At 35.4% G+C, this 10434-nt stretch overlaps 2 protein-coding genes across 5 annotated transcripts; both read right to left on the bottom strand.

Moving 5' to 3' along the window:
• Positions 1-102: 102 nt before the first annotated feature.
• LOC132063943 (uncharacterized) lies at positions 103-4591 on the bottom strand. Of its 2 annotated transcripts, XM_059456726.1 has the most exons (6): positions 4237-4588; positions 3294-3453; positions 1751-1938; positions 1150-1273; positions 659-789; positions 103-406 (listed from the first exon to the last, which is right to left on the bottom strand). In XM_059456726.1, exons 1-6 carry the CDS (start codon positions 4459-4461, stop codon positions 269-271), a joined length of 966 nt encoding a protein of 321 aa, XP_059312709.1. In that variant the 5' UTR covers positions 4462-4588; the 3' UTR covers positions 103-268. The 2 variants fall into 2 exon arrangements, with proteins under 2 accessions (XP_059312709.1, XP_059312710.1); XM_059456727.1 differs by lacking the exon at positions 659-789 and having other exon boundaries at positions 277-406; positions 4237-4591.
• A 1067-nt stretch (positions 4592-5658) lies between these two features.
• On the bottom strand, positions 5659-10334 carry LOC132063944 (uncharacterized). Of its 3 annotated transcripts, XM_059456730.1 has the most exons (7): positions 10085-10317; positions 8740-9075; positions 8565-8658; positions 7383-7504; positions 7103-7249; positions 6396-6494; positions 5659-6164 (listed from the first exon to the last, which is right to left on the bottom strand). In XM_059456730.1, exons 2-7 carry the CDS (start codon positions 9058-9060, stop codon positions 6114-6116), a joined length of 834 nt encoding a protein of 277 aa, XP_059312713.1. In that variant the 5' UTR covers positions 9061-9075; positions 10085-10317; the 3' UTR covers positions 5659-6113. The 3 variants fall into 3 exon arrangements, with proteins under 3 accessions (XP_059312713.1, XP_059312712.1, XP_059312711.1); XM_059456729.1 differs by lacking the exons at positions 5659-6164; positions 6396-6494; positions 10085-10317 and adding an exon at positions 9902-10060 and having other exon boundaries at positions 6516-7249; XM_059456728.1 differs by lacking the exons at positions 5659-6164; positions 6396-6494 and having other exon boundaries at positions 6518-7249; positions 10085-10334.
• Between the last annotated feature and the right edge of the window lie 100 nt (positions 10335-10434).

Here is a 10434-nt window from a genome sequence, read left to right on the forward strand (position 1 = left end):
ATTAGTTACAATGTTCTCAGCGTAAACTGTTGACTGGAATATGTCTACATCAGTTGTATTGCATCTTCATGTTTTGTGGTAAAATTGTGTAGTCAAATCATATTTCTGAGAAAATGAACATAATTTGCCACCATCTCACCTAAGTGCATAACTGTGTACATAATATTAACAATAAAAGGAATTATATATTTTTTAAAATACATAAATTTGGAAATAAAGTGCACACCAAAGATGAGCATTCCGAAAACTGCAAGAAACAAAGTACTACTTATGATGTAGAAGCAAATTCAGCTTCAAGCGTCAATTTAACACCATCCCTAAATGCAGTTGGTGACATATTGAGTGTCTGAATCAATCTGGTGATATCCATGGATATATCTGCCGGAGATTTAACGCCGCGGTTAACCTAGAAAGTTCAGATAATAACACACACATGTTAGGTCTGTTGTTTTCAAGAGAAATCAAAAAGTAGTGATGATATTATCTTTGACTGTGAGTGTAACACAAGAGAGAGGTAACAATAGTGAAAGCAGATTGAAATCTCATGTATTTAACCATAGAGGCAGCTTGATACAACAGAAGCTTGAAGGAAAATGAGAAAAGTAAGAATCTACTTATGAAATTTTTTTCCTGGTAACGTTAAATCGATGTTACTCACAGTTGATGAGGAGACTGACTTGATCAATGACAAATTATAACCTCTAACATGTGCAACAGCTTCAGCCATCTGAACCCTGGAGACCCGATCTGGTCCACCCACGTTCAAAAGTAACTGCATGGGCTCTCTGTCTAGAAATAACACACATCGAACAAGAGGTCAAGAGGAGAGAGACATTCAGGTTAATTTTAGTCACAAAACTTTACTAGAAGGCTTTAAAGGAAAAAAGTTAAGACATAAATTTAAATGTCAATTGATTATTAGCATTGATAATCATGTTGTGGAACTTTTCTGTATTGAGTCATAGTGAACCATTGGAATTGAACACTGAGCTGAATTACTTGTTCTGGATTATAATCCAGTTTACTCAATAATATATTTTAAAAGAATCAAATTATCATCATGCAACAAGAAAGGTTGGAGTAATATGTAGAAAATGGCCACCAAAAAAAAAAAAAGAAAACCGAGAATGACACAGTGAAATGTCAAACCTGAGATCCATCTATTTGTCAGTGTCCATACAGTGGTCACAAGATCCTTGACATAGACAGGACAACGGAATTCATCGTGGAAAAAATCCATAGCATCTCCCTTTGCAAGAACGCTATCCATCCACTGCATGATTTTCATGTGAAGCCTCAGCTCAAAGCCCAGCAGTCAATTAATTTAATGCCATATATCATAATAGAATCATGCGTAAGTATTCAATCTTATGTTCAGTTTAATGAAACAACAGTACTATCTTAGAAATCTCAATAGAGCCAATCACCCCTATGGTATAACCATTGAGTCCCAAAGTAGGGGACAAATAGATGAAATTCAATAATAATCGCATATAGAGCACGAGATATAATCTGCAAGCTCGAGTACATCTCAATATCAAGTTTAAATCAAGTTTCAGCCCAAACAAAGGAAAGCTTGACATAATATGAAGTGATTAGGTTAAGCTTCAAAAAGGATATGAAGTGTTTAAATTCCAAAGCAAACAAATGATAAATCATGGAGGCTAATATGGCCCCGACTCAGTCTACTGGACAATCCCTTAATGAAGTTGGACAAGTGCAAGAACAAGGTGAAGTTCATTGTATTCACCTGAACTGGAAGTGATTTTGGGACGGGGGAGACCGTCTGAGGTCCATAAATAATACTGCTCCTCAAAATTGCAAAATTTGAGCAATTTTCAGATATAAATTGCTCTGCTGCTACCTTTGATCTTCCATAAACATTTACAGGAAGGGTCTCATCGTCTTCCTTGTAGAAGGATTTGGTCCCTTCATAAACTGAGATTAAAGTCAAATTAGTCTCACTCTGTCCCAATAAAATTGTTGTGCATCTGTCAAAAAGACACGAGAACATTCTACATTTAAATGACGGTCAACCCAGCCACACGAGAACATTCAACAATTTAACAAAGTTATATCAACAGGAAAGAGAGCCAGATCTACAGATGCTAAGGTTCTAAACAACTTCTCCAAATAAACAATATGAAGCATTTAATACCAACAAATATCAGGGAAATTGCTGAACAGAAGCTAACATCCTAATTTCTCAATTTTTATGCACCAGAAATATAAGTCAGCATCTTCCTTATCCAAGTGTCTATTAATTCTAAGCATCTTACCTCTATCTGCCTGAAGGAGTTACAGAAACTTCTAAATAACATGTCAGACCTATTGCTGTTTTCCTTGATATTGAAAAAATTACCCATGTGTTAGAAGGGACCAGTTCTTTATCTGCAAATGACATCCTTGTGTTCTTAGGCAGGAATTCGGAGGTAGCTAAACCAGAATTTTAAGTACATAGAGTTTGGCTCCTATGATATTGATAGCCAGCAGTGTTGTTAAAGGCTCAATTGAGGCGTGCTTAAGGAGAGAAGCTAGGCGGAGAGCAGGTTAGGTGCTTCATCTCACTTAGGCGGCGCTTCCATGCAGGCACAAAAGCTCTAAGACATTCACCTTATTGCCCGTGAACTATATCTTGAAAAGTGTGTAACTAAACAATAAATAAAACCAGCAAAGCGATATATCAATTGTTACGGAGATGTAATGTGTTATGATTAGGCATAGGAATTAAAAAAATTAGTCTAAGAAAACTGGTCACTGAACCTGGATTGAAAACCTAAAACTGCATCTTTGCAGAACTAAAAAGTTTAGTGAGTGGATTAACTTTACATCTGATGAAATAGGTGAATCCTTTTGTATAAACAAATAGGAGAATCTGTTTAGTCAATGTAGATGGAGTCAAAGGCTCCAAAGCAACATTGAATCAGAGTTGTAAGATGAGTACAAAGGAAGAACTGACTGCCCAGTAACCAAGTAGAATATGGAGTCTGGCAATAGCTGAGGACTCGCATACTAAACTATGCAACTTCTCACTCCCCGAAGTCCTACAAAGGAAGAAAGTACATCCATTTAATTTTCTCATCACCTACTTTTGTTCCAATTGTACCAAATGAGTGAAACAATGACCTACCCCTACCAATGGAAGTAAACCAACATTTTACCATTCTCCTCCCCTGTAGAAAACCAACATACTTAGCCTAAGAAGCATAACCAGCTCAAGACAGAAGCGAGAAACTCTTTAACATCTGCAATAAATTAATTATTGTCACTATGACGATTTCTGTGTGTCTTACCTTGATCAGTAGACAAGTGGATCAGAAGAGTATTTCCATTGCTAAAGCTTGATAACCATTTGACCAGAACAGAAGGCACATTAATAGCCATGGCAGCAGTAGGATCCACTTCACAGGCACGTGGAACAGAAAGTGCAGCACAATTAACCACAACATCAGGCTGCTCATTCACATTACAAAGCTTGGTATTAGCTATTATGGGCATTTTAAGTGTTGTAGTAGTAACTTTGACCTACTAGACAATCCACCCGCTACTTAAAATATTTATCCTAGATCACAATAAACAGACACCAAGACTACACAAAAATAAATTCAACAATCTGAGTGATCCAGTCGAGGCAAAAATGAATTTAAAATCAGTGGATGCACCTCTTATTACATATGCATAAACAAAATTTAATTTAAATTTCATATATTATACACACATATATATAGACTGAGTATGAGAGGTTGCACCCTCTGCTTATAAATATTGGATCCGCCTCTGTAATATCAGATAGAATATGAGCAACACGAGTCGACATTGTGCTGCTAAAAATCCTACCACTGGGAAACAAAACTAAAGAACGGGACATAGTAAACATCTAGAAAACAATTAAAATTTACTCTACACTGCAAATGTATTTCCTGAAGACCCTCAAATGTAAAATGGAATCTTTAGTAACAATTTCAATCACCAAATCGAAGATGAAAAAAAAAAAAAAAGAATGTGGTTCTTCAAGACCAAAAAAGAAAAAATTCAAGCATCTAGTATAACTTTACTGTAATTCAAACGAGACCCAAATTTTGTGAGACGCATATCTTAATCACCAAAATAGAAGTGCCAAAAGAAATAATACTTCAAGACCCACATTGTGATGCAAGCAAAACAATAGCAAGACCCAAAAAAGAAAAAAGAAAAAAAAGATGAATGTTGGTAACTTTGTAGTTGTAAAATTCAAACCTGACCGAAATTTTGAGAGATGTGATCAAAGCCATTGCCAGTTCGTAAATCTAGATGGAAGGGTAGGACATGAGGAATGGCTTGTAGAAGCTTCTCAGGAGGGGGATTAGTGTGGTAGGTGAAGGCTAATGAGAGAGCATACGGAAGACTATCTTGAATTGCTTGCACAAGATGCTGCCCCAAGTAGCCTGTACCTCCAACTATCAATATCTTCTTGCTACTCATTCTCAATTTTCTCTACCTTCCTTGCTAATTTCTCCAATCGTATATTAGGAATGCAATGCAGCTCTTATGTCCTTTTGTGGGGTCAAGGAGTCTGCTGTGCCTAGTGTGATATTGGGGTGTTCGGTTTTTTTTTTTTTTCCTGAAATTGATATTTCTTGAGTAAGAGGGTTTTTGTGCAATTTTGTGAATTTAAATGCTATGTATTGCAAAATTTGTAAGTTGCTCAACTACCTACGAATTTTGCAGTTTTTACTGAGGCTGATGCATATAAGTAGGCGTTTGGACATGCGGTTTGAAAGGATGAAATCAACGTTTGGACATGCATTTCATGATTTGGGGTTTTAAATCATGATTTCAAAAATTTTAAATAAAAATTTGACTCATAAATTTATATTTTGTAAAAAAAACCCATAAATTGGTGGATATGTTTAACAATTACTCCCACGAACCATTTATCAACCTCATTAACTTTCATCAATCTTTATTTATGTCTATCAACCTTTATTTATGTCTACCAACCTCATTACTATTCATGTTAAATTTTCGTTTTTATTTAACTAAATTTGATCAATTGATGTTGTATTTTTTAGAAAGACCTTCTAGTAGTGTATTAATTTTGTTATTAACTTGACTTGCTCATTTGGTAAAATTGTATAAGAATTGAGAATGTTTTGATAGTTTTTACAACTTGCGAGTTTTTTTATGTACATAAGAGAAAATAAGATATCCAAATTCGTACGTCCAAATATAATTTAAAACCGACAAAACCATATCCAAACGGCTCCTAAGTATAAGAAAATGCACCATCTTCATGATCCCACATAACACTTGTAAAGAGTTCTTTTTTTTTTCCCCATCTTGAATGGATATATAGTATTTCCACAATCGTGGCGTTTTACTACGTGAGCAAACCTCACTTGTCAATACTCCTAGTAAGGAACAATTTCTCAAAGGATTTAGCTAACAACATAAGAGCTCTTATATTATAGGTGTATTATAATTCATACTAGGAGGTTATTACCCTTGTAGCAAGTCACCTAATTCGCTTTACTTTACACGGTTTTGTATGTGTTAGTGCATGCCATTTTTATTTGAGAATTTTAAAAATCAATTCACTGTTGTACAAAGAAGGCATGCAACATAAGCTGACTGGTGAGTAATGACAATAGATAATCTTTGACCTAGGAAAAGTGTGACAAGAGAGAAAAACCATGCATCTCAAAATTGGACATACTAACTACAAGGCTCTTTTGGCCTCCAATTCATATTATTCTCTGCAAATACAACGAAATGAACCAAAAACTTTGATTTAGGCTCATGTTTCAAATGCCCCACTAGATATATACATAGCTCAAAACCATCGGGAAGACCACACACCCAATGGCTTAAACCAGTTAATTTGCACTGCAGAAGGTGACATCTTATGGCTCAAAGGCAATGAGGCATAGATATCCTATTAGCTGCTTTTTAGAGTTGCATGCCATTTTTTTTTTCTGGTTACATAACTCTTACGAAGAAAAGCCAATAAGCCACAAATCGACCACCAATAGCTGTTTCCTGGATTGCTTGAGAGTTTCTAGGTAAGCAACTTTTTCTGGTTCATTTACGCGCTCATGTTGTAGACGCGAAGTCACAGGCATATATCAACGCCGTTAACTGCTTCCTGGGGTGGCCGGGGACTTCTCGATAAGAAACTCAATTTTCTGGTCATGTAAGAGAAGACTTGTTATATGAGAGACAGTTTAAAAACATGGCACGAAGAATATGTTAAAGAATGAAATGAAGTTCTAACTCCTCGCTATTACGTTCACAGTTTCTAGTGAGATCATAACCAGTTCATTTTCCTAAGAAAACATCCTGAAAACTTAAACAGTATTCAAGAGATAAATGGCAAGTATTTAGAAAGCAACAATCAGCAATAGAAGGGCATTCACCTTCACTGATTTATTAACTTCTTCAAGCTTATGAAGCAGAAGATCAGAAGGTACAAAACTCCTGTGATCCGGTGAAGCATGGGGCGGAGAGCCCGTCAGCTGCATAATAGATCGATGCAAGTTCAATATTTAAATAGAATAAAGCAAAAAGAAGCATTATAATGGGATTTGATTTACATCGTCCATCCATAATAATGACGGATCATCGATGCAAGATCAAACTGTGTTCTGCTACTACATGCAAGAACACTGGAGCTCTGCTTGTAATAGGTTCAGATGAAATGATATAGGCAAACAGAAAATCATTTAAAACAACGAGAAGGTGACCCTGCTTCATTATGCTTCTTGATTATGTCCTCCACATAATAATTGCCCAAAACATATTCCCTTCTGCAGGGAATTATAGTGCTCAGAAATTTTAATACAACTTTGTGCTTTATTATCATACATGCAAAGGAAAAAATAGTCTTAACATTTTCGGAAAAGAAGTTAAGCCCAGAGCAGTAACTTTTTTTTTTCTTTTTCTCTTTTGATGAATTAAACCCATAGCAGTAAATTAAAACAAAGGGGTCTTCTAAAATCAACCTGGTACCAAACAACATCTTAAAAGACCCTGTTGGAAAATGTTTATTGGTGACGAAAAGAAATATAGAGATACTAATCCTAAGGATCTGATTTAGGCTAAAATGGTGGACTATCGTTTTTACCCTTGAAGTTGTAGATGGTGATCTCAAAACAGCTTGAGCCCCAGTTAAAGCCTCCGTACGAGCAATACTTTCACCATCACCACCTTGAACCACAGGTCTCCAACTCCTTCCAACATGTATGACCTTTGATGCTTCAGTTACGATGACCTGCAAAATAATGTAATGACACTTAGCACTTTAGAATCAATGTTCTGGTCTGTCAATGAACTGACAAACCCCAAAAGCAAAAAGGAGAAAAAGAACAAAGGGGAAGTTTCAGAGGAAAGAGCAGATATTTTACCTTCCTTAGGAGTCCAGGATTATGTACACCTTGCACCTGTAGTTCATCAACTGGTGCAGCTTTTCCACGAGCTATACTTTCAACTCTGAAGGTGTGTAGTCCAAACATTGCCTGCAAGCAGCCTACAAACATAAATTGGTTTTAACAGCAATAGGGCACAAGAGACCTTCATGGAGGTACTACAAAGAGTCAGATAAAATATTTTATCAAGTAAAACAATTGAATAGAAAAAAGGAGAAATTGTTTAAATGAACGGAGTTCAAGAAGATAATGAATGTGAAAAAGAACGGGCACGGGTGAAAGCAATATTGACTGTTATGAACTGAAAGAAAATTGCCAAGCTAGTGCCTGTTAGTTGCATTACAGTATGCCTAACACCCATCTGCTCATGTCTAAACTTGCTTTCCTTTTCTTATTACTATAAATTCTAAGAAAATGTTTATTCTTGCAGTAAAGAGTCGATAAACTACTTTATACTCCGCAAGACCATCAATTCAGATTCTTCTTTTCTTTTTTTAAGGAAAAAAAAAGAATCTGATAGGATACTATACCATCTCTACTGCTCTTTACATCAGAGAAGGACATTCAGAAGCTGATCTTGTGCAACTCATAATGACAAGTTTAAATTGTTTCTTAAAGATGAAGCAACAATGATCTGCTTATCCAAAATGTGACAGTTGAACAGGGACATATAATTTACATGCAACAAATTACTAGTAGATGTTCATGAGAATGTAAGATTTGCCAGATGCAACTGATTGAGAAGTTGATACTCCAAATCACTTCTATAAGTTTTGAGGAAAATAGAAGACATGTAATTATGTGCTTTGTCTATAGATAGATAACAGTAGACACTAGCAGGGGAAAGCTTTCAATGAGACTGGAGAGTAGTATATATACTGTGCTTCAGTGGGATCAAATCAGCTTTTAGAATTTAGCCCATAAGTCTTGATGGATAACTCCAAATTTAGCAGGAACATAAAAATCATTTGAAAGTTAAGGCCTCTATTTTGGAAGCAGTTGGTTGATTCATGTCCAGCACAACCTCATTCCTACATCATCTAGCACAACCTCATTATCAGTGGATGGCTGATCAATACAAAAATTTGGAATGAGGGTTACACCAAAAGAACAATAGAAGAGCTTTAGAGGATATAGGGTATGAAAAGTTGCAGTTGATACCTTGCTCAATAATGATATCTATCACTAAAGGAAGAGGAACGTGCTTTTCAATTTTTATGTCTCCCCAAAACGGTATAAACGAAGGTCTTGACACCTACAATTGACAAAAAAGCAGATGTATCAGCTTTCTATATCGTCTCGAGAAAACACCATAACTTGATCAAACAACGCATACCTTGTAAACAATTTCATCTGGAGTAACGTAAAGTTTGCGTGACGAAATATCCTTTTTAAGCACATATCTTCGAATGGGCAGATAGAGTAACATAATTATTCCAACCCCCCAAGCTAAAACCAGTAGCAACGATATAGAGAGCCATATTATAGTGTCATACTGAACACTTTCCGCTCCAAGTTCATCAAAAGAAGCCATGTATAGTATTTTCTCAGGAGTATCAGCTTCTTCGTCTCCGTCCGACTCTGATTCAGGATCAGAAAGAAGTAAATTTGTCGACGAACCTAGTTTTGGAACCCCTTCTGCATGTCCCATCAACATTTCTCCAGATCAAGCCTGAACATTATTGGAAAACATAAACACAAACATGCCAGCAAATACAACATATGTCAAAGTTGAGCTTCAATAACAATTATTGATCCATCATGGTCGGTTACTAAGCTTGATGCAACGTTATGATCAAGTAGGTTCATAGGAAAATGCATATCTTAGGAGAAGAGATTACATTAAGATCGTCAAGAGTTCTAAGGACAAATCAAGAAAGGCAGATATTTAAGATGGCCTATACTGAATGGGTTCATATTGTTTGAGCAAATTTATAAGGATCACTTCAACTTATCAGGGAAATTGCATACATATGCAGTGTGAGAGCATCCACTAGAACGACAGATATGATTCAGAAATTTTTACTTTAGTCTTTGTTTGATAGTGTCTTAGTTTCCACTGGTTGCAATAGTTTAACTTCTGAGATAGCGAGCTGTGTTTAAGCTATGCTATGGTGCTGATTGTACAGTTAGTGATTACTAAAATGTTAGTTACCAAAAAAAGTTTGAATGATTAAAGCTACTAAAAACAATCAAAGGCCTTCAATCTTAGCTGCATTTTCATTTTCCAATCTTTTTTCTCGCTTTTTTCTCACCAATGTATCAGCAATAAATTATCGTTGTATAGTGTACACCAAGAGAATGTTTGATAAACAAAAAATAATTCTACAACTGGTCAAAAATGACCACACACAAAAAAAATGTTATTTTTCCCTTTTTCTTTTTCTTGCTTATGACTTCTACTCTATAATTCACATAAGCACAAGAAAACATCCTAAATGAAGAAACCAGAAACACATATATCCAATCCAGAATTAAAAACCTACAATTATGATTACCTTCATACTGCTAAAACTCATAATGCACACAAGAAATGAAAAAAGAACAAAAGAACAAAAGAACAAAACTTTAGGACAACCCAGTAGGTTTATTGTGGTACAGACTCAAGATTTTGAAAAAACCAGAAATTGAATCAGCATTATCATACTCTAAAACAAATGAATCATTTTAATTTTTAATACCTGGGTAAAACACAAGAATTGTAAAGTTTCTTCCTTTTACCAGCTTCAGTAGTACAAAAAAAGGAGAAGAAGGGAGATAGTAAAAATGCAAGAATTTTAGCTAGGGTATGTGATTTAAGGTAATAGTTTGATCCAATTTGTTAGGGTTTGGCTTTGGGGGAAAAATTGAGGTATTTGGATAATCCAGCCCGATTCTTTTGCTATTCGGGTTAGTAGATCGGTTAGACTCAAGCTTTTCCCTGGTTTTAACACGTGTACCTTAAACAGTAATAATATGTTTATCCACAATAAATAAATTCTAAGTGCTAAAAAGAAAATCCTTACCAACCATTTATTTTCTATTAAAAATA

The sequence above is a fragment of the Lycium ferocissimum genome, chromosome 7 (genome assembly GCF_029784015.1).
Source record: "Lycium ferocissimum isolate CSIRO_LF1 chromosome 7, AGI_CSIRO_Lferr_CH_V1, whole genome shotgun sequence".
Classification (NCBI taxonomy): Eukaryota; Viridiplantae; Streptophyta; class Magnoliopsida; order Solanales; family Solanaceae; genus Lycium; species Lycium ferocissimum.